Source organism: Sarcophilus harrisii, chromosome 5 (assembly GCF_902635505.1).
Source record: "Sarcophilus harrisii chromosome 5, mSarHar1.11, whole genome shotgun sequence".
In the NCBI taxonomy this organism is placed as follows: domain Eukaryota; kingdom Metazoa; phylum Chordata; class Mammalia; order Dasyuromorphia; family Dasyuridae; genus Sarcophilus; species Sarcophilus harrisii.
In genome coordinates, this window is record NC_045430.1 from 9986102 (window position 1) to 10010000 (window position 23899).

Consider the following 23899-nt stretch of genomic DNA (forward strand, 5'->3'; position numbering starts at 1 on the left):
GGACTCTGCCCTTTGCTCCTTGAATGTAGCTTGGCAGGATGGTGTTGAGCAGGTGGTGACCCCTGCATCTGGGGTCACAAAGACCTGAGGTCGGGTTTTAGATGCTCCCTCTCTGTGTGACTCGGGGCTGCCCGCCTCGATTTCCTCATCTGTAAAATTGGGACACTAGTCGCCCCTTTCCTGAGTCCCGGCCTGTGGTGAAAATCAAATGAGAGACCGTACAGCATTCCACCATGGCCAGTGGTGACCTTTAGCAGTGGTGACCTCCGTCTCAGTTTTGACAAAGGGAAAGACCTGCCCTCCCTTGGGGCTACCAAAAGTAGGGGGGGGGGCTGGCCCAGCTTCCATCCCATCTCTTCCTTCCATTGGGTTGGGGCAATCACCCCGTACTCCAGCACCCATCCCTCCTGGTATCCTCCCCCATCCCCCACTCCTGCCAACTCAAACCCAGCCCCTCAGAGCAGGAAGCCCACACACCTTCCTGTGGCGAGTCAGTGGGCCATGGTCCCCATCCTGAGCAGGGAGAGAGGGGGGAGGCAAGGGCTCCCGGGGAGTCAGAAGGAAAGGGAGGGGGCGGGGACAGCTCCCCGGAAGGGGAGTCCGGCTTAAAAAATAACCGGCCAAGATCATTTATTGGGCCTCCCAGCTGAGCTGGGGTGGGTGGAAGGGCAATGCCTGATTCGGAGTTCCCAGGGCCCCCGACATACTGGAAGGGCCCCTGCACTGACTGTAGGAAAACTGGGGGCCGACTGATTGTTGAATTTCCCCAACCCCGGGATGGATCCATCCCCAAGAGGGGTGATTACAGGGTTGTTGCAGGCTCCAAGGGGATCATTTCTGTGGATCACTCGGCAAACTTAAAAGCCTGTACAAGTGCTGGCCAGGTCAGCCCGGAGGTTAGCCCGGGGGGAAGAGGCAGTTCCCAAGGACCCCTGGGGACACCTTGGGGGAGGAAAGGGGCCAGGCGACCCCCTTTGAGCCGGCAGGGAGACAGAGACAGAGAAGAAATGGTCAAGGAGGTAGGAGGGGAACTGGGAGAAAGGGCATCTTTGAAGCTGAAGGAAGAGAATCCAGATCCCGCTAGACTCCTCCAGAGAGGGGGTTGCTTAGGCTCTTGATCACCCCCATAATCAACTGTTAAAGCTGCAGAGAGTTCCAGGAGGACGGGATCCGGAAAAGGATCCATTGCTTGGAGAGAGCAGACATTGAAAGGGTTTGTAATCGGTGGAGGGGCCAGTGTAGACCACAAGTCTGTCACAAAGGAAGAAGGCTGGGTAGCCCATGACTGGAGAGGGAGCGGGGCAAACAGAGACTCAGGTGTGGCTGGGGGGAGGCTGGGAGGAAGAACAGAGGAGGTCACCCAGGCCCTCTCAGTCTTTGACTATCTTTGTCTCTCTCTCTCTGTTCCTGTCTCTGTCTGTCTCTCTTTCTGTTTCTGTCCCTGTTTCTCTCTATCCCTGTCTCCTTTCAGCCCTCCTGCTTCTTTGTGTCTCATTCTGTCACTATGTCTCTGTCTCTCCCTTTGTCTCTCTGTTTCTCCGTGTCTCTCTTTTTCTGTGTGTCTCTCTGCCTGTTTCTTCTTCCGTCCCGTTCCCTACCTGATCATTTCCTGAAACTCCCATCCCAGCTGTAATATTTCTTTCCCCCTTTTCTACATCTTTTTCCACCCCCAGTTCTCTGTCTCTGTCTGTCTGTCTGTCTGTCTCTCTGTCTCTGTCTCTGTCTCTCTGTCTCTCTCTTTCTCTCTCTCTGCTCTGTCTCTGTCTCGATGATCCCTAGTCCCAGTCCGTGAGCCATATTCCTTTCTCAGCCTCTCCCTGTCTCTCTCCCTTTCTGTCTCCCTGGATCTCTGCTGCCTCCCTTGTTCTGATTCGAAGTCAGACCGTTGTCGACTCTCAGGGAGGAGATTCTCTCCTTAAAAAGATCTGATTTCTCGTCAGGTCCAACTGCTCACCTGGGAGGGGTCCCTTCTAACTAATGCTTGCCCAGTGGGAAAGGGGACCTCCCCGTCACAAAGTAATTTTCCTTGGGACACCCCCAGTTTCCTTGGGATTCCAGGGTCTCCATAATGAAGGGCCCATAGAGACAGGAAGAGACAGAGACGATGGCAGAGACAGAGGCGAGACAACAGGGGAGACAGAGAGAGGAGACAGAGAAGACGAACAAGAACAGGAGAGACAGAGACAGACAGGGGCCCAAAGGAGGCTTCAGAGTGGAACAACTGGCACTGTGAGAGGCAGGGAGGGATGCAGTTAGAGACTTGAGGAAGCTGGGGGCCGCCCTCAAGGCCTAACCCCAGGTCCCTTGGGACTGGGGGTGGGGAAGGCAGGCCTCTGGCCAGAGCCGGCCAGGGAGGGGGAGCTGTCCCCAAACCCGCCCCCTCCTTCCTGGGGTCCCAGCACGCCCGCCTTCAAAAGTCTCCTGGGCAGCTGGCGAGCTGCAGCTGCAGGCGGCCAGTCAAGAAGGATGCTGGGACTAGGATCCGGAGGGGCCAGCGTGAAATGCCCCTTTCTTGGCTGATGCCACGGGTCTTGCCGGGCTCCCAAATGTCCTTCCTTGTGCTTCCAATGGGAACTTTCCCCCAGACCCCCCAAAAACCCCCCTTCCTTTCCTTCCCTTTCCCCTCTTCTCCCCACCTCTTCCTCACCCTGGGCCCTGTCCTCCTTTTCCTTTGCTCCCCATCTTCCCTCCTTTCCTCTCCACTTCTCTCTCGCCTTCCCCTTTTCTTCCTCTCCCACTTCTGTAATGCTCCAATTCTCTCTGCCCTGTCTCCCCTCTCCCTTCCCCCCTCTCCCTACGTTCCGTGCCGGGTTCGGCTGAAGGCACGGGGCCCGTTTGTCAAGGAGAAGAGAAGACTTGGGGGTGGGTGGAGGTTGGGAACTGATGACTGTTTTCCAGAATTTGGAGGCTGTCTTGGAGAAGAGAGAAGAGCTTTGTTCTCCTAGTCGCCCACCGCTCCCCCCCACTCCGGCATAACCAGGAGCAATGGGAGGAGGTTACGGAGAGGCTGACTTGGGCTCCTCATTTGGCTGAAGGCTTCTGCCCTGGGGATTTCATCCAAAAGGGCCTGGGACAACCCTCAAGGGGCTTACGATCTCGGAGGAAGGGTAGAGGGCGGGATACCGATCCACACAAAATGGCGATTAATGAGAATGGGGGATAAATGTAGAGGAGAGTTCCAGTAAAGTGCTCGGAGAAATTTCAGAAGGGAGAAAATGTTTTTTACCTGGGATGAAGGGAAGTCGGAAGTTCAGGAATGGAGGCATCCGTTGGCCTCAAGGAAGAAGGTTTCCAACGGTGGAAATGACAGGATAGGTATAGGGAGTGTGTGGAAAAAGGGTGGAAAGGAAAGGCGGAATAAAAAAGGAGCTGTCTCCAACTCAGCCATCCTAGCTCTGTAAAAAAAAAGGAGCTCTAGACATGGAGTCATAAAGAATTGAGTTTAAATCTGGCCTCAGACACTTATGTGACCGTGAGTAAATCATTCCCAGTTGCCTCGGTGTCCCTCTGTAAAATGGCCAAGAGGAAATGGGCTCTGCATCTCTTTTAAAAGATGCCAAATGGCCAAAAAGGTCAGATGTGAAAAGGACCAAAACCAACAGATTTGGAGTCCGGGGATGTGTCTTCCGATGTGGGTGCCTCCTGACCCTCGACTTTCCACAAGTCCTCCCATCTCTCAGTTTCCGTTGTCAAAATGGTCATTGGAGGAATGGGTCAGGGCCCTTTTTGACTCAATAATTTTAATCTTATAAGTGGAGAGTCCATGAAGGAGAAGTAGGAAGGTTGGGAAAATGGGCTGGAGGCAGATTATAAAGGCCCTCGGGGGTCCGGGAACAGAGGGATGATGCCCTCTGCTAGAAAGAGGTCAAGATCAGGACAGAGAACGATGACTCTAATATATTGGGTTATAGGGACTTGGGGGCCACCCAGAGAAGAGGGTCAGAGGTGGTGGAAATGCAAAGTCTGAGCTTTGGGGAAAGAAGGGAGGGCTGATGAAGGTTTGGGAGCCTCTGGGAGTTGATAACCGAAGCCGCAGGAGCGAGGGAGATCACTAAGGATAAAGGAGAGAATCAGGAAAGCTATGGACCAAGAAGGAGCGGTCAGGGAGGTAGGAGGAGAAGCAGGAGGGAGCTGTATCATGACTGCTGAGAAAGGAGCGGTCATCTACCATGAGGCTAATCAACTCAGATTGAAGTGGAGGAGGAGGAAGGCCATGGGTTTTGCAGCAAAGAAAGAAGAAAGAATTAGAGGGCCACATTAGAAGGGTACCCCCTTCTTTCCCACCTATGAAAACCCAAGGACCAGAGAACCTGTTTCTATTTCCTGTCTCCACCTATGTCTCTCTCATAATGTCTCTCTGTTTTTCTCTTCATTTCCCTTCCTGTCTCTTTCTCTGTCTCTCTTCCTCCTCCCCCTTCTCGCCTTCACTTCCTCCTTCTTTTCCTCCTCCTCTGTCTCACCTCCATTATTTCCAGGATCCATGAATCATAGACTGTTGGAGTTAGCAGGATTTGGGGAATGATCTAGTCCAAGGTCCCATTCAGGACAGGAGCCCCCTTTACCTCATCCCTATCATGTAGCTTCTTTTCAGACACTTTCTGGCACAAAGCAGCCTATTGCATTATGGGGCAGCCCTAATCCCTTAGAGCCTGGGAGGCCGTAGGTGAGACAGAACGTGAGAACGACCGGACAGCTCTCCGGTGGCTCCAGCTGTGCTTCACAAGCAGGAGGCAACTGCTGGCTCTCACTCTCCTGGCTTGGTCCATCCTTTTCGCTCCCTTCCGTTAGAGCTCTAGACAATCTGACCAAGAGAGACCGAGGGCAATGATTCTGAAGGCAGAGGATCCAGGCTCAAATCTCATCTCTGATGTTAGAAAATCTCACAATGACATTACTCCTCTGGGCCTCAGTTTCCTAATCTATAAAAATAGGGGGGTGGACTCCAATCATCTGAGATCCATTCCCGTTCTAGCTACAAGATACTAGAACGTACCATAATCCTTGGAGCTCCATCCTCAACTGTCCAGAGAATAAGAATGGATGGAACCAGAGGGCAGGCTGGGAACCCCACAGTGTGATATTGGAACCCGTTGGCTTAAGGGCAGGGATGGGAGACAGAGACAAGTCTGAGAAGTGGGAAAGGACAGAAGTTCATGTCTTCCCCGTGGAGATTGTTGGGAAGCCAAGTACTCAGGGATCCTAGTTCCATGTCTTGGGCAGCTCAGTCAGCTGGTACAGAGGGAGAGAAATTGCCTCCCTTCCTCCCTCCTTTACCCTCCTTCCCTCCCTCCTTCCCTCCCTCCCTCCTTCCTCCCTCTGCCCCTTTCTTGTCCTCTGTCTTGTGTCACTTTCTCTTCCCTCTGCTTTTCCCCCTCCATCTCTCTTCCCCTTCTCTCCTCCTTCCTCCTCTCTGCCCCTCTCTTCCCTGTTCTCTCCCAAAATCTGTCCTTCCCTTCATTCTCCGTCCCCATCTCTCCTTTCCCCTGAGATGTCTTGGCAGAGCTGGAGCAGAGAAGATAAGGACCGTGTGTGTGTGTGGGGGGAGGGTATACATGTGGCTATATGAGCACACCTGAGTGTGGGCTCATGGGTGAGAGGAAGCCCGTGGGGGGGGGCTTTTTCCCTTTCAGAAAACTTGGGGCTAAGGAGCTAACTTTGTTGCCTCTGGCTCAGGGAGCTTCTGCTTTCCAGGGTCTCGCCAGAATCCTTCTACCTCTTAGGAGATGAAGAGGAAGTTGTTTGGGCTGGGGCAGGCTGGGCTTCCCATCCACTCCTGCTCCATCAGTGACTTCCTATGACTGTCTCTCTGCTTTCTGTCTCTCTCTGTCCTTTTTCTCCCTAACTTATAGGACCAAAAAACCTTGCTTAGAGCTGTTCTCTCTGTCTCTGTCTCTCTCTTTGTCTCTGTCTCTCTTTCTCTGTGTTTCTCTCTGTGTGTGTCTCTGTCTCTCTCAATCTCAATTTCTCTCTGTCTCTCTTTCTCTATTTCTGTCTCTGTCCTTTTTCTCCCTAACTTATAGGACCAAAAAAGCCTTCCTTAGAGCTGTTCTCTCTGTTTCTTTCTCTCTCTGTCTTTGCCTTTTTCTGTGTCTGCCTTTCCATCTATCTCCCTGTTTTTTGTCTGTCTCTGTCTCTTTCTCTTTATCTCTCTGTGTGTCTCTCTGTCTCTGTCTCTCAATGTCTCTGTGTCTATCTATCTGTCTATCATTCTCTTTGTCTCTCTGTCTCTTTCTTTCTCTGCCTTTCTCCTTATGTTTCGAGCATCTCAGCTCCGGGTCTCTCTCTGTCCCCAGACAACATCTCCAGCCCCTCGGAGACAGTCACGCTGACGACTCAAGTGGCCAACACGTCGGTGACGTCACTCTTCACCCTGCTTCCGAGCCCCTATCTCCTGCTTGGGATCCCCATAGGGCTGGCGGTGGTGCTGGCCCTGCTGTATGGGCTGCTGGTGTGGGTGCTGCAGAGACGGCCGGCCGGAGCCCCGGTGGACACGGAGGCCGGCCCCGGCATGGGGCCAGCCCAGGGTGAGTGAGGAGGCCGCACTGGGAGGACTAACTCTCCTCGGCCGCCCATACTCTGCTCCCCTTCTGTCAATCGGAGTCCTAGACAGACAGACCAAGAGAGACTGGGTGAAATGGTAGAAACTGGTGACACTGGTTCTGAAAGCAACGGACTGGGTTCAAATCTCATCTCTGATGCTGGAAAACCTTAAAATCACATCACTTCCCTGGGCCTCAGTTTCCTAATCTGTAAAAATAGGGGAGTGGACTCCACATGGTCTGAGATCTATTCCAGCTCTAGTGATAGGATCCCAGAACACACTATAGTCCTTGGAGCTCCATCCCTGAGCTGGGGAGCTGGGGTCTTTAGGAGAGATGGGACACGGAGTCAGCGATTCCTAAGGCTCCCTCCCGCTCCTGATGCTGTGACTGAGGGGTCAGCCTCATGCTGGGAGGTCCCAAAGGGGTTTCCTTCCTCCAGAGGCCTCTCAGTGAGGGGATCCTAGATGTCAGCTCATCTAAGCTCCCTCAGCTCAAGAGGAGGAGGCTCCTGGAGGCAGTGACTTCCCCAATATGCAAGGAGACAGCCCAGCTGGGGAGTGACGAGATCGGGAACAGGAGGACGCTCAGAGGCCCTTTAGTCCACCTTGTTTTTACTGTGTAGATGGAGAAGACAGGGCCTCCAGAGGAGATTTGAACTCAGGTCCTCAGATTTCATATTTCTGGCATTGTAGGAAGGGAGAATGGAGGAGGAGGAAGAGAAGGGGGAAGGGAATGGAGGAGGAAAAGGGAAGCCTGGGCTCCCCCGCCCCTCTCGTCAGCTCTTGCTCTTCCCCAGGGTCACCCCCCCTCGGAACCCAAACCTTGCAGACGGGAAACAGCCCACAGAAATGAAGCCCCCTGCAGGGTGGATGGCGCTGCTGAGCCCCCCTCGGTGCCCTGCCCCAACTTCCCGGTGCCGGCCACAGAGCTGGGGGCCATGGTGCTCGTCACCACCAAGACCATCACTTCGGAGCTGTAGCGGAAGGACCTGGCTGTGAAAGGGCCGCTCCCCCCGGGAGCTCGCCGACCTCCTCCCTCTGGGGTCTGCCTGCAGAGATGGCGGAGAAGTCACAAGAGCCGATTCAAATCTTGCTATTCCATAGTTACAGGACTTCGGGCCAGTCCTTCTCACCTCCTGAGTCAAACGGAGGGGCTGGGGGTGGGAGGATATACTTGTAAAGTTCCCATCGGCCCCAAGGGGATGATCCTTCCTGGTCTGCCTTCCAAGCCCTTCTCCCTGACAATCCTCCCGACCCGGTTAGCTGCTTCAAGGGGGCCGGGCTCCACCCCTCCAAGCCAAAGACTGTGGCTGGGGCCCCTTTGGGCCCCTCCGGCTCCAGCCTCTCCTTTTGACCCTTTTCCCCTCTGCTCCACGCCCGGCCTGGGGGCCGGGCTCAGCAAAGGAGTGGGTTTCTAACCAGGCATCCGCCCAACCTGGCTCTGGTTTCCCGGGTGATCCCTCCTGCCTCAGTTTCCTCCTCTCTCAGATCTATGACCTTTGCTCCGTCTGGTCTGTTTTCTACTTGTTCTGTATAACAGGGAATCCAAGTCCCATGGAGGCTGGGGGCTCTCCGTACGACCTTTGGGAAGCTCCCTTCCCCGTGACTGTGGCCGTCCCCAAAGGACCTTCCGGTCAAAACCCCGCAAAGCCCAGAAGCCTCCCCTCCCATCATTTCCTGAGGCAGGATGGCCCCGGGCAGCCCAGGCCAAAGCAGGCTCAGAAGCAGGTATGGCCACCTCGAAATGGAAAGGAAGTGAGAGCCCAGGAGGCTTTGGAGAGTCCGGATGGGTCACCCGTGATTCCCAGGGCTCTTGGGGAAAAATCGGGCCCTTACAGGTGCAGCCAGTGAACTGGCCAGGTGGGGCCCGGCTTCCAGGGAGGGAAAGGACTTGAGGGCCCTAGGTATTGTACCAGCCCAGGTTGGAGGGGAGTCCCGGTCCCAAGTCTCTCCCCCCGACCCACCAGCCCTCGCCGGCTTCTCGTACAGCTTCCGCCACCTCCCAAAGCCCTCACCCCCATGATTCTCTTGCAGTTCCATAGTCTAGGGTTCCACGTTCTCTGGTGATGATCCAAGCTCCTGTGTTCTAGACTGTTATAGTATAGTAATCGATGCAATCGAAGCCATCGTTCTAGAATAAAGGTTCCCAACCCAAGGTGGGCAGATCCTTGGGGTACAGGGAATATTTGGTGTCTGGTTCTGTGTCACATAAATATTTACAAATTGATTGTTAGCGAGAAAATAAAAGGGGGATTTGGAGACCAGGTGGGGGCTCTAGTGCCTCTGAAAAACGTGAAAGGAAGGGCTGAAGGAATGAAGTTTATGGACTGTCTCTATCACGCCGTTCTCACCTCCGGGAAACTCATCATTGCAGGACGAGATTTCCCCCAAATAGGAGTCTAGATCCTAGAGCACGGGGATTTAGAGAAGAGGATTCTAACCTGATGAAGTCTAGAACCTGCGTATCTTGAGCATAGAGTCCTAGCACTCAGTCTTCTAAAACACAGGAATTCAGAGAAATCCAGCGGCTGCCTGTGGCCACTGCATTTGGGCCTTGGTTTCTAATCTGAGCAGGGTAGAAAACAGATTCCCGAACTTTTTTCAGCCCTCATAATCCTTGGTTTGCAGGATGCCTTCCCTTTTCGATATGAAAGGAGATTAATTCTAGAGTTTCCCATGCATATGTGCAAGAGAAATAGAACAGATGCATTTTTATTAAAAAAAACTTTATTTCCTAATAATTTTTTTTCTAGAAACATTGAGTCATTAAATGCTCATCAGAACACAGTGAAATAAATTAGTGACTTTCTCGGTTCTACTTCTCGTCCACCATTAGCCTCCATCAAACTTTTTAGAGAGATTCCTCCCTCAACAAATCAAGCTTTTATTTGCTAATATTTTTTTCTAGAAACACTGAGTCATTAAATACTCATCAGAACACAGAGAAATGAATCAGTGACTTTCTCGATTCTATTTCTCGTCCACCATTAGCCTCCATCTAACTTTTTAGAGAGATTCCTCCCTGAACAAGTCAAGCTTTATTTGCTAGTAATTTTTTCCTAGAAACACTGAGTCATTAAATGCTCACCAGAACACAGGTAAATAGTGACTTTCTATTCCCATCACCATTAGCCTCCATCAAACTTTTTAGCAAGATCCTCCTGGACAAGGCAAACTTTTAGTCTGTTTCTAGCTCAGGACTCGCCGGACAGGCCCAAGAATCCAGGTTTGGGAGTCCCCCGCTCTTCAGCTAGAACTCAATTTTATTGACCGCTGTGTTCCCCAAGTGGAGGGAACTCCTGCTGCAGGATTCTGCTGTGTTCAGTTATTATTATTAAGGGCATATTGTTCATTCCCGGGCACTGGGGCAAGTGCTTTGGAGACCAGGATAAAAACAGACATTCTCTGTCCCAGAATGGCAAGGTCCTTGACTCCTTCTTCTCCTCAGCACCGGCTGTGTATTACAGAGGGACGGCTTCAGGAGCTGGACAGATCCAGCCTCATTCACTCTGCTTCCTCCTGGCCTGGGCTGCACAGGCCTTAGCTCTGTCATCCCTGGGCGGCCGTCTGATCCAATGAACTGGGAGTCAGAGAAAGCGAGTCTTTGGTGCCACTGGCAGCTGAATCATCCAGAGCTCTGAACCACTCGTGCTTTCCTCAGCCCCGCAGGCTGCTCTCCCGGGCTTTGCTGGGCCGGGCTGGGGAGACGAACAGGGCAAGGGTCGGGGCCCCCCCAGCCTCAAGGATCACCTTAAAGAGAATCCTTTTCCCAAGGAACCAAGTCACAAGACTGAGCCTGACTTGACCCTGCTTCAGTTTCTGTTCTTGTGTTTCCATGCTGTAGACATTTCCCTTCCCCCCCCCCAAATATCCTCTGCGTCCTCCAGGAGAGGCTAGAGGGTCTCTCCCTGTAACAGAGGGTCAGGTTGGAGGCTACGAAGGACACCCGGGCCTTCAGAGATCGCTCCTCCCCTGGATTTTCCTGGAGGGAGGCAGGGGAGAGGCTGGGCACTCCAGGAAGCCCCAAGGGAGCCTCAGGGGAGGCGAGAAGGGAACTTGATCGAGTCTTGGTTCTCTCTGTAACTTTCCGAGGCCCTTTTTCACTTCCTCCCCTGAAGGGAGGAGGAAGGGTGGGCAGTCTGGCTGCTCTGCTGGGGGGCATGAGTCACCCTCAGGCCGGGGTCTGTGGTCAATCCCCCCTCCCCTTCCCACCACAAACCCAGAGCTGAGAACCCCGAGGGCCACAGCTGCAGAGCTCGAAGGAACCGGCCCCTCTTTTTGCACAGGTTTAGTTACTCACCTAAGGTCATATGGTAAGTCAATGCCCAAGTCAGGATCTGAACTCAGAGACGTATGCAGTGTGCCTAAGAGCTATAAATGTTGGATGATGGTGTGGGTCCCCTGCACAGTCCACCCAGGCCGGGGCTCCCCAACTCCCTGCAATCACCTTACACTTTGGGCTGTTCTGCTCTTGTAGTTACACACACACACATGTCCCCTAGTCGAGGAAATACTGTGTCACATTTCACAGGAAGGAAGGTAGGGTGTGTGAGGATGAGTTGACTCACGTTTTTATTCATTTGCTTTCCTTTTAAATGATGAATTATCATCAAATATCGTAAATTTAGGGAATTGGTAGCCTGTGGATGACACCAGCCCAAGGGGGAGGACCTGGTCCAAATCCAGCCTCAGACACTTAACTCTTCCTGGCTGTGTGACCCTGGGCAAATCACTTAACCCCAATTGCCTCAGCAATATATATATCAAATAATATCAAATAGTTTTGTCATCTCCCTCATTAGGCTGGGAGCTCCAGGAGAGCAGGAATTCTCTGGCCTTTCTTGTCTCCCCAGAGCTTGGAACAGTGCCTGGGACAGAAAAGTGTGTAATAAATGCTTATTGATGCTGACTGACTAATATGGAACAACACAGAAATGTGGGGAGCCTCTCTCACCCTTTGACCATGAGATCTAAGCTTAGAAGGAACCTCAGAGGCCTCTAGTCCAGCTCCCCTCCCATTTTACAGGCGAGGAAACTGTGGCGCAGGGAGGTGGTCAAGGCTGCCCATGTGACAAACACAAAAGGTGGGATTCCCTTTTTTAAAATTTTATTGGACCTTTTTTATTTACAAAACATATGCATGGGGAATTTCTTGACTTTAGCCCTTGCAAAAGGCAGGATTTTCATCAGCAAACGTCTCATGTGGCTTCCTTGGCTGAGGGTAAGCCCCCACGATGAGCCCAGGACCAAGGGGACAAGCTAGAGCTTCAGGGTCATTCAGGTCACAGTTAGGTTCGAACGTCTCTGGGCCTCTCCAGGGTTATTAATTCTGAATTTGTAACTTCCTCTCCCCCTTGCAAACATGGCTGGAAGAGGAAGCCCAGAATTCAGAAAGGATGTGGAAGTGTCCAAAGAGAAGCCAGTGTCAGGATTTTTAGGGCCCAGTGAGATCTTGTAGATTGTCTGGGACAACCAGCCCTTTCCAATTACAGCAGGGGAAACTGAGGCTACGAGGGGGAAAGGTCACACAGAGACGGCTGAGCCAGGACTTGCTCCTGTGGGTTTTGCTGGAGAAGGGAATGGAAGTTACTGGAGGGGAAAAGGGTGGGAGAGACAAAGGTCCAGCTGGCTCAGTGGCTGGGGCTTCCCAGATGGGCTGGAAGTCTCCCATATCTGGTGATCTTTAAAAAGCTATAAAGGGTGGAAGCCTAGGACTGCCTGGTTCCCGGAGGGGAGGATGGCCCAGAAGGCCGTGGAGGATCTGCCGGCCTTTCGTCCAGGGATTCTAGAGGCTGCAGTGGGAGGGGATGGAGCGGGGGGGCCTACAGAGCCAGGGGACCTACCTCTGAACCCCCCCCCCGTGCTCCCCAGCTCCTGTCAACCTCGGACAAGCCTCCCCGGACCTGCCTTGGTCTCCCCTGACTGAGCAGTGAATGCTAAGGCTCCTTCTCACTTTGACGACAAGGTGCGCCCTCCGTCTTCATCCTGGGTGAATGACTCAGCTCCGATGCCTTATCCCCAGCAGGGCCTGCTCCTCTTCCGGGACCTCTCAGGGGGAAGGGAGGGGAGAGCTGGGAAATAAAGGGCAGATTATGATTTGCTCCCGACGGAAAGTCGACTCTCCGTGGGTGACTCATAGAATTCCAGCAGCCTTTAAGGGGCCCCCGAGATGATCGCAGTCAGCCCCCTCATTTCATGGGAATTCAGAGAAGGGACTCGCAGGCGTGGAAAGAACAGACTCGTTTTGCTCAGATTCGGGATCCCAAGAAGGGATTGGAAAACTGGGAGTTCTAGGTGCCCCGCAGGAGGAAGGAGGAGGAAGAGGGTGATTGGAACTCCTCAGAACCTGCTCCGACCCCAATTGGAGCACCATGTATATATTCTGATTATTATCTTCATCACCCGGCCTCCCAGCATCTCTTGCCACTCCTCTCAGGACAAGATCTCTCAGGGAAAAATTAAAAAAAATTTTTTTAAAAATCAGAGGAACCAATATGAAGAAAGTCTGATGTTACAGGAAGTGTTGCCCTCCCACAGTGCAGGGGGGGGGGGGGGGGCAGCATTGGGACACTAGATAGGGCCAGGATTCAAATCATCGACCTGAGACTTAACTAAACTCTCTCCTTTTCTGGGACTCGTTTTCCCATCTATGAAAAGGGGATGAGTTAGATGAGATAATCCCTAAAATCGCTTTCAATTTTGATGTTCTCTAGAATTCTATAAAACAGCCAGTCTGGAGAAAACTTTTAGGGGCTTAGGAGGTGACCCCAATATCAATGAGGATAGGTTAAAGGAAGCAGGGATGTTTAGCCTGGAGAAAAAAAAGTGACTTAGGAAGACTAGAATCACTGCCTTCAAGTATCTGAAGGACAGTCATGGGAAGAAGGATTTGACGTATTCTCCTAGAAATATTGGGTAGCTGGATTCAGTCTGATGCAAAGAAAAGCAGCTGTGTAAAAGTGGAATGGGCTCCCAGAAAGGTAAGGAGTTCCCTGTCATTGGAAGTGATTCTCTCTTTTTCTTCTTTTTCTTCTTCTTTTTGTTCTTCTTTTTCTTTTTTTGTTCTCCTTTTTCTTTTCTTCTTCTTTTTCTTTTTGTTCTTCTTCTTCATAATAATAGCTTTTTATTTTTCCAAATCCATGCAAAAATAGTTTTCAACACTCACCCTTGAAAATCCCGGCATTCCAAAATTTTCTCCCTCCCTCCTTCTCTCCCTCCCCTAGATAGCAAGTAATCCAATATAAGTTAAACATGTGCAACTCTTCTAAACCTATTTCCACATTTATCCTGCTGCACAAGAAAGAGCAGAACAAAAGGGGAAAAATGAGAAAGAAAAAAACAAGCAAACAACAAAAATAGGGAAAATGCTGTGTTGTGCTCCCCACTCAGTCCTCCCTCTGGGTGCAGGTGGCTCTCTCCGTCCCAAGGCTATTGGGATTGCCTGAGTCACCTCACTGTTGAGTAGAGCCCCGGCCCTCAGAGATGGTCATCCCCTAATCTTGTGGCTGTTCCCTTAAACCACGCTCCTCTGTAGGGATGACTCCGATGCTGGGATTAGGTGGGACCTTTTAGCTCAGATTCTGATTCTCTCCAGGGGAGACTTTGTCCCCCCAGCGCCGAGCACTGTCTGGGGCACTCAGGGGAGGACTCCCTGGACACTGGTTGACTGGACAAGGAGGACTTCAGTTTGCATTCATGGGCCTGGGAAGAGATTCCGCACTCAGTGCTCCTTCTCGGTGGTTCTGGAGCCCCTCAGAATGGAGCAGACACTGAAACCTCAACCTGCCCCTCCTCCCAAGGTTATGTGAGATGCTGAAGGTCACACGGGAGGCAGGAGGTGAGCAGCCCCGGAACAGAGCTGGGGTCCGACCTCTGGGCCTTGAGTGTGGGATGGGGGTGCAGGGGTGGAGGGGGGGCAGAGCGGGGGCCAATTATCTGCCCCCCCCATCCAAACCACAGACTGCCACCAGGTGGCACCAGGAGCCTGCTTGTGGAACCAAGCTAAAGCTCAGCCAGCTCAGCTGGGCGGCCTCCCACCCGCCTCGGTGATGAGTCCCTTTTGGACAGAGGGTGGGTGGGTCGTGGGGGGGGGGAACCCCCCTGCCTCCATCGTGAGGGGAGCAAGTCCCCTCCCTCCCCCAAGAAAATTAGGCGCCCCCATCGGGCCTGCCGGGCTGAGGGAGCCAGATGGCTGGACAGGGGGCCCGGAAGGCCAACCTGAGGTGCTGCAGCCCCTCCCAATGGGGACACTTTCTGAGGCGGGTTTGGGGAGGGTGGGCCCGGGGGTCCATAATCCCCTTCTGACACCCACCCGGGAGCCCCTCGAGGCAGCACCCCGCTCACACTGCCCAGTCCCTCCATTTGCACAGATCAACCCAAGACATTTTTGCTCCAATGCCAGGACTGGGATCAAAAGGAGCAGAAACCATGCCGTCCTGGGGACTCAACCCATGTTAGATTTTTAAAGGCACTGAGGACGGTTGTTGCTGGTGGGTGACCTCAAGCCCGACCCCTGAGCCCCAAGAATGTAAGTTCTAGTTGTCATGGGTCCTAAATCATCTCCTCTCATGCCCAGAGCCAAGTCTCTCTTGGCCCCCAAAGGTCACCTGAGCCCCTTCCTCATTTGTCAGAGGAGGAAACAGAGGCTCAGAGAAGAACCCAGGGGTTTTAGGGACAACGGTGTTTTGGAGGCAGGGTGGGTTTTGGAAAGGGGGATGTGGTGGGGGGGCGGGGGTTGCGGGGAGAGGGAGAGGGGGGGTGGTGTTTTTGGGGGGGGGTTGTTTTTTTGGGCGGGGGGGGGGGGGTTAAAGGGAGGGGGTGGGGGGGTGGGGGGGGTTTGGGCAGGGAGGGGTTTTGGAAGGGTGGGCTTCGGGGAGGGTGAAGCGTTTGCCCAAGGAGGGGGTTTGGCCGGCAAGTTAAACGGTTGGAAAGTGTGGGGGGGTTTTTGTTTTTTTTTGTTTTTTTTTTTTTTTCTTTCTTCTTTTTTTCTTTTTTTTTTACCTTTGGGGGGGAGTGGAGGGCCCCTTTGTATTTTTTGTTTTCTTTGTTTTCTTTTGGGAGAGGAAGTTTCCCGGTGGAAAACATTTTGGTTTTGTTTTGGGGGCGGAGGTTTGGGGGGAGTGGTTTTGGGTTGCCGGGGGTTTTGGGGTTTTGGGGGGGGGAAGGTTGTAGGGGAGGTGGGGGGGGGGTGGGAGGATGGGGTTTTGTTTTGGAGCGGGCTGGGCTTTTTCATTAGAGGGAGGGGATGGGCGGGGCGGGAAAGGGTTTGTTTGGGGGTTTTAGGGGGGGGGGGATTGGAAAAGGGGGGAAAAAAGGGGGAGGGGGACGGTTTAAATTTTAAATTATCTATTTCCAAATTTTGCTTTTAAAGATTAAAGTTTTGGGTTTTCAGTTGTTTTTTGTGTTTTGTGTTTTTTTTCTTTTTTTTTGTGTTTTCTGTGTTTTTTTTTTTTTTTTTTTGTTTTTGTTTTGTGTTTTTTGTTTGTGTTTTTTTTTGTTTTTGTGTTTTTGTTTTGTATTTTTGTTTTGTGTTTTTGTTTTTGTGTTTTGTTTTTGTTTTTTGTTTTTGTGTTTTTTTTTTGTGTTTTTTGTTTTGTTTTGTTTTGGGACGGAATTGTTTTTTGGTAGGACGGGTTTTTGGGTTTGGGGTGGGGAGGGAAATGGGTGGTTTTGGCCGGAGATTGATTATTATTTTTGTTTTGTTTTTGGGCGGTACAAGTTCCATTTTACGGGATAATGGGGCTTTGGGGGTGATGGATGTTTTTGGCGAAAGTTTTCAAGCGTTTTTTTCTTTTGGGGAGGTTTTCGGGAGTTGGGGGGGATTTTCAGTTTTTTGTTTTTCGTTTTGTTTGGGTGGTTATTTTTAAAGGGTTTTGGGTATTTGGGGGTGGTTGGGGGAAGGGGGGTGGTTTTTTGGGTTTGGGGGGGTTTTGGAGGGGTGTGTGGTTTTAGGGTGGTTTTGCATGTTTTTGGGGAGGTGTTTTTTGGGGGCTTTTGGGGCGGATGCAGGGGTGGGGCGGGGCGGTGGGGGAGGGGGGGGAGGGGGGGGGGTTTTGGGGACGGATTGGTTTTGGGGGAGTGGGGGGTTGGGGAGGGGCGGGGGGGAGGTAGGGGGGTGGGGGGGAGGGAAGGAAGATAAAGGAAAGGGGGTTTGGGGGGGGGTGGGATTTTTTGGGGGTTTTTGCCGGGGGGGTGGGTTTTTTTGGGGTTTTGGAGGGAGGGGAAGATTTTGGAGAAGGGTGGGAGTGTGTTGTTTTTGCCGATGAGAAGAAGGGGAGAGTTTTGGTTTTCCCGGGGAAAGTGGGGTTTGTGGTTTTGGGAGAGAGGGAAGAGGGGGTTTAGATTTTGGGTTTTGGCCGGGAAATAAGAAAAGGGTTTGGGGGGGGGGAGACCTTTTCAGGTGGGGCGGTTTCCGGGGGAAAGGGGGGGGTAGTTTTTTGTGAAAGGGTTGTTGTGTGGGGTTTTATGAAAGGAATTTGGAGGGTAAAAAGAGAAAGAAATATGGATGGAGAAAGGTTAGAGAGGGGGAAGTAGATGGATGGATGAATAGATGAAGATGGATGGATAAAAAGAGAAGATGGATAGATAAAAATGGGAAAGGGGAAATAAAAAGGGTGGAGGAAGAAAAAGGGATATGGTGGAAGAAGAAAAAAATAAGATAGATGAAAAAAAAAAAGTGTGATAGATAAAAAAAAAAAAGGAAAAGAAAGCGGATGATGGATGTGTTGGATGATATGGTGGAAAATGGACAATGGATGGACAACAACAAGTAAAGAACTGAAATAATCGTGATGGACAATGAGGGATGGGTTATTGATGGATGATGTAAGAGATGATGGATGGATGGATGGACAAATGAACAGACAGATAGATAAATAGATAGATAGATGGATGAATGGTGGATGTTTGGAGATAAATGGATGGATGGTGGGTGGGTGGATGGATAGATAGATAAGCAGGTAGACAGAGAGAACAAATGACATACACAAAGTAATTGCTGGGGTCTTGTTTTTGGTGGGGAGGGGAAAGTCCCATAGGCAGCCAGTAGCAGGATCTGAACTCAGGTCCTCTGAGCCAGAGATGCTAGGAAATAAAAATTCCAATGTCTTTCCAAGCACCATTTTGTGTCTTTTCGGGTGGTGGGGGATGGAAGGGATGCTAAAGGACGGTAGGGTCCAGATGGCGGAGGGGATCCGAGAGGGACGGGGGGCGGGGGGAGGAGGTTCACTGCAGCATCCAGAGATACCACAATCACAGCTGTCCCGCACTGAGATGGGCTACCTGGAAGGTAATGAGTTCCCCATCACTACAAGACTTCAAGCAGAGGTCAGCTGAGGCTTTGTGGGACACGTGGTGGTGAGGAGCCCTGCTCAAGGACAGGTGGGATCCCGTGGCCTCCAAGGTCCCTCCTAGCACTGAGCCTCTGTGATCCTGTGGAGGAGCAGAGGGCAGGCCCCGTCCTTGGGCCTTCTCCTGTCAGGAGCCCCGGGGAGCCGGAGCAGGCACCGGGGAGGAGGGGCGGGGGAGCTGGGGAGGCCGTGTCAGGCCTCATTAGCCTCCTCCTGTGACAGGGAAGCAAAGCTGAAGGGACGCTGCCTGTGCCCCGGAGACTCAGAGGCTGCCACCACCCTTCTCTCCTCGGGCCGAGCCTCCCTCCTCCCCTGCCCCTCCCTGGGGTCCGACCTGGCAGAGACCCTCCCCCCAGAGAGGCCGGCTGGGGGGGGCACCCGGAGCCCACAGACAAACCCACATGCCCCCCCTTCCAGAGGGAGATAAACAGAGGCATTGTGGGAACCCATGGGGGCTGGGGGACCCCGGCTCCAGACAGGTGCCCCCCAATCTGCATGAGCCCCGTCCTCTGAGGTAGCCCCCAGACAAAGGAAGGAAGGAAACTGGAACACTGAGGCTGAGGAGCAACCTCAGTCGGTCAATCACAAAGCAGTTATTAAGCACCTACTGTGTGCCAGGCACTGAACCTTCCCTCAGGCACCAAAAATCAGCCTTTCTACCATCTAACGGAAAGTCACAAGGAAGCGTCCGTGCAGAAAAATACCCAACACCTGGAGAAAGCCAAGGAGTCCCAGCGTGTCCCCAATGATTAAATACCAAGGAGTCTGGGCTCTGGATTGTGGGGAGCGACTGGGCTTATGGGGAGGCGTGTGTGTGTGTGTGTGTGTGTGTGTGTGTGTGTGAGAGAGAGAGAGAGAGAGAGAGAGAGAGAGAGTGTATTCTGACCTCAGCAGGTGAATCTGGAGCCCCGGGGTCAGATGATTTATTGATAAAAACAGTCAGCACAAATAACATGATATTATACACAATAACCTAACTTAGATATGCATTTGTAGACAATATTCAGAATATAAATTTACATGGGATATTAGAATATATTGTTTACCAGAATATTATATGATACATACGTAATTATATATTATAATTTAAATATAAATATTTAATTGAATGCATTTATGTATATGTTTATGTTTATGTATATAGCAATTATAAATTTTATGTAATGTATATAATATAGTATTTATTATAATAAAGTGTTACAATGTGTGTTATTTATATAACATATAATAACAATAGTTTTAAAATTTGCAAAGCATTTTATAAATATCATCTCATGCAATCCTCATAAGAACCTTGAAAAATAGGTGCAGTTACTATCCCCATTTTACAGATGAGCAATTAAAACAGAGAGCTTAAATGTTTTGCCTGGGGTCACACAGCCAAGCCAATGTCTGAGGCAGAATTTGAACTCATCTTCTTCACTCTTGATTTGGCATTCTACCCACCCAAGGGCTTCAGTTTAAGAAGGACGTGGACCAGCTGGAGAGTATCCCTTGGCGAAGGGCTAACGGGACAGCAAAGGCCATGTTTTGTGAAAAATGTTTCTAGTAGCTTTTTGTGGTAGCAAAGAATTGGAAACTGAGTAGCTGCCCATCGGTTGGGGAAGGACTGAACAAGTTTGGTACATGAAGGTCATGGAATATTAGTCTCTATAAAAAATGATGCACAGGCTGATTATACAAAGGACTGGAAAGGTTTACATGAACCGACACTGAGCGAAACAAGCAGAACCAGGAATACATTGTACACAGTAACGGCAACAATGTGCGATGATCACCTATGAAAGATGTGGTCCTTCTCAGCGTGATCCAAAGCGATCCCAATAGATTTTGGACCCAAAATGGCCTCTGCATCCAGAGAGAGAACTAAGGAGACTGAAAATAAATCAACACATGCTACGTTCACTTCTTTTTTCTGTTTTGTTTTGTTTTTTTCTCTTGTGTTTTTCCCTTTTATTCTGATTTTTCTCTCCCAATATATTCATTAAGAAATGTGTATTTAAAAAGTTAGCATACACATATAACCAGAGAAGCTAAAACAATAAAAAAAGAAAAGCAAACCAAATAAGCATGTTTATCCTGGAGAAAAAAGCTCTGGGGGCTGCCTCCAAGTCTCTGAAGAGTTGCAGTACAGGAGTGCTTAGCCTGGTTCCACTTGGCCCCAGAGGACGGGGAAGATGTGCAATTCAACTGTGACATCAGGAAATCCTTCTGAACATGGGAACCATTGCAGGTTGTGAGCTCCCTCTCCCTGGAGGGCTTCAAGCAGAGGCTGGATGATACCTTGTCAGGTTGTTGGAGAGGGTAAGCCTTTCAGAAACAGGCCGGACCAGGAGGCTTCCCTTCGGGCTCTGAGGTTCTGCAAGGAAGATGTTTCCCAAGGGGCACTGGCCCCAGTGCAGGGAGCCTCCTCCCCAGGGCATGGAGAGAGGCAGCCCTGACTCTCAGTCGGCTTCCCAAGTCCCCTCCCCACAGACCCCAGGTCTTCTCAGCCTGAGGTCAGGGGCCAAGTCCCAGCCCTCCAGCCCCCCATGAGCCTCCTGGAGCTGTCCTGTGGCCTGGGCAATCCCCACCCTGCTTGGAAGTCCCTTAGAGGAAGTGGGAAGTGGGAGCTTTGTTGAGAGGAGGCTAAGACAGAACCTCTGAGTTTACTGAACAGGAAGCCTCACCTGGAGGAGGCCCATCCACCTGGCTGGAAGCCCCCACCCGCCCCTGCAGCCCATACGTCTTTTAGAACAGCTCTGTAGGTAGAGAGTTCTTACCTTCCCCTTAAACACCCACGTTGCCAGTTCTGCCTTCTGGGGCCAAGAAGCGGTGGAGACCTTGGAGGAAGCTGCACCTGCTGCGTCTCCCAGAGAAGAGGTTCCCTCCCCTTGGATGGCTCCAGGAGCTGGCCGTCCTCCCTCTTCTCAGACTCCTCGGGCCAGCCAAGAGGGAGCTTCTGTTAAAGGCCGTCCCTAGGGCCACTGGCTCAGCCTTGGTGTCTCCCCCTGGCCCCATTCATCCTCTGACCATCCTCCCTTCCCAGCCCGAGTCTGTCCAATCAAAGGATGATGGCGGAAGGCCCTTTAAGAGGGGGCTGATTTTTCTCAAACCAGTTTTACTGGAGACTTTTCTCGTTTCATGACTCATTCCGGCCCTTATATTCTCCCTGGGCAGCGGGTCAGAAATCAGGAAGTCCTGAGTTCAAATCCAGCCTCAGGGACTTACTAGTTGTGTGACCTTGGGAGTCACTTTGCCCTGTTTTCCTCAGTTTCCTCCTCTGTAAAATGAGCTGGAGAAGGCAATGGCAAACGGCTCAGTATCTTTGCCGAGTGCTCGGGGCCTCTAAATGATCGGCAAATTGAACCTAATTGAGTTGGTGTGCTCATTTCTCCTGGGGCAGCGGTTAGCGAAAGGTCGACAGCGATTCCATAATCTGCCAAATGCAGAGAGTGGCTGGGTCTTGTCCTCCTGGTGAGTCCCTCCTAAACGTGCCTCCCTGGAGCACTCACCCCGCCCTGTCAGGTCTGCTCCGGGCCAGCTTTGACCTCTCCACCATGTGCACGAGGACATCAAGGTTCCAGGGCGATCCCCTCAAAGTCAGCCGCATGACCCTGCTGGATTATCGTACAGGGGGCACAGATCCAGGAGGGAAAGGGACCTCAGTGTTCTAGAGCAGCCCTCATTTCTAGCAGGGGAAACTGAGGAGCAGAGGGAAAGGGTCTTGTTTTCCAGGATAAACATGACCAATTCTCACTAGTGGGTAATATCTGGAACAAGAGGCTAGGATTGTGTGGAAAGGAGGGAGATGAGTTAATCAATTTACAAGCATTTATTAAACATCTACTATGTGCCAGGCACCGTGCTAGACACTGGGAATAAAGGCATCATGGAAACAACTTTTAAAAAGCAATAGATGGGGTAGAGCCCCAGCTCTGAGTCAGGAGGACCTGAGTTCAAATCTGACCTCAGACACTTAACACTTCCTGGCTGTGTGACCCTGGGCAAGTCACTTAACCTCAATTGTCTCAGAGGGAATAAAAAGCAATATATTTAGTAGGGTCACCTGGCTCCTCTTTCCCTGGCATTCTAGAGGGTTTGGAAGGCCCAATAGGACAGAACAATTTCCAGACGTGGGGGTTGGGCAGGAGCAAATCTGAGCCCTCTTTTCAGGGGTTTGGGGGCCCTTGCCTTTCTGTCCCACAGGGAGGTGAATTGAAGCTCCCTGTGGAAGTCAGACATCTCGGGATGGGGATTGGGCAGAGAAAGGGATGTGGCAGACTAGCCTTAGTGGTTCAGAGGCTTAACAAGGCTTAACTCCACTTGGAAATCTCTCTTCCTTCCATGCCCTCCCCCAATCCCTTTTCCCAAAGTTCAGCAGGAAATAGACCAATTTACATAGATTTCCATATCATTTGGGACCTTAGAATAGACTAAAGGATGTCAGAGCTGGAAGGGACCTCAGAAACGAGCCTGTTCAAGCCCTTCATTTTGGAGAGGATGATGCTAAAGCCCAAACAATGACTAAATGGCAGCCCTTCGGCTTGACTCTGAGTGCCCCCATCCTAAGTCTGGGGCTCTTTGAGTCGGAAGTCTCCAGATGCACAGCCCGCTGCCCGCCATGGTGATGTTCGTTCTGGGTATCTGGGTATCTGATGGGATGCCCAGAAGACGAGGGATTTTTCTTGGCCACGCAAAGACAGAGAAGGGCCGGAACCCATCTCAGTGAAGGGAACACCCGCGCTGAACAAACCCTCATCTGTGGAACGGCAGAAAAGGGAGACGAGTCAGGGTTTGGCTCCCAAATCTGGGGCCTGGGGACGTGGCTCAGTCGGAGCTGACTTGGCTGACACCTCTATGTCCTTCTCTCCTAAAATTAGAGCTGGAAAAGATCAGAGGGAAAAACCAATCAGAGCCGGGAAGGACGTTATTCATTAGGCAATCGTTTATTAAGATCCTACAATCTTCCAGGCACTGGAAATGGAAAGACAAAAATAAAATAACCCCTGCCCTCACAGAGCTCCTGCTCCATCGAGGGGAAACGGCAGAAACACACAGACATGAATACAGAATAGATCCGAAGTCGTCTGGGGATGAAGGACCCTAGTAACTGAGGGGGGCAGGAATGGTTTCATGGAGGAGGTGATCCTTGAGCGGAGCCTTGAAGAAAAGGAGGAGATTCTATATGGTGGAGGAGAAGAGAGTGCTCTGGGGGAAGAGCAGGGGAAGGTATCTGATTACAAAATGGAAAGCCCTGTCATCAGCCCAAAAGGCAGGCTGGAAGCAGATTGCAAGGGCTCTAAAAGCTAATGAAATCTGTATTTGTGCTAAAGACCGAAGACTTCTTTATTGACTTTATGCCAACAATTCCCAGATCTAATAATCCAGCCTTCCCCTCTCTGGGCGCCGCAGTCCCACACGGCTAGTTGCTTATTAGATGTTCCTAAGTGACTGGTCCCACGGGCATCTCCGGTTCTGCAGTCCAGACAATCCACTCTCTTTCCTCTCCAACCTGCCCTTCGTTGACTTCCTTATTTCCGTCAAGGGTGCCGCCATCCCGCCAGGCTCGCCATCTCCAAGTTCCCCTCCACTTCTCCCGCTCTCTGGTTGATTCTATCTTCACATTTCCCATCTGTCCCTGTTCCCTCCATTCACATACCCACCCTCATCAAGGCTCTTATCTGCTCCAGCCTACCCTTCTGTAATAACTCCCCTGCCTCAAGTCTCACTCCACTTCATCTCAGCCTCAGTGCCTAATAGGCGACCGAGGACTCGTCAGAAGTCTGACCCTGTTGTTTTCCTGTTCAAGAAGCCTCCTTAATACCTCGAGGACCAAACACAAACCTCTAGATCGGAGAATGGCAGAGCTAGAAAGGACTCTGGAGTCCAATCCCCTCATTTTACATAAGTGGAAACTGGTGGGGGGGAAGGGGGAGTAACTTGCCTCAACTCACACGCTAAGAATCGAGGCAGGACTAGAATCCAAGATCAATGCTTTCACCCCACGGTAGGCCAGCTGCCTTAAGTA

At 51.5% G+C, this 23899-nt stretch overlaps 1 protein-coding gene across 1 annotated transcript; it reads left to right on the forward strand.

Annotated features, from left to right (window-relative positions):
• Nucleotides 1-671: 671 nt before the first annotated feature.
• Nucleotides 672-7787, forward strand: TNFRSF13C (TNF receptor superfamily member 13C). Its single transcript, XM_031940112.1, is given in 5 exon segments — nucleotides 672-884; nucleotides 2326-2528; nucleotides 5226-5282; nucleotides 6280-6528; nucleotides 7371-7787. Coding segments are annotated over 5 exon segments (873 nt in total). The 3' UTR covers nucleotides 7522-7787.
• The last annotated feature ends 16112 nt before the right edge of the window (nucleotides 7788-23899 follow it).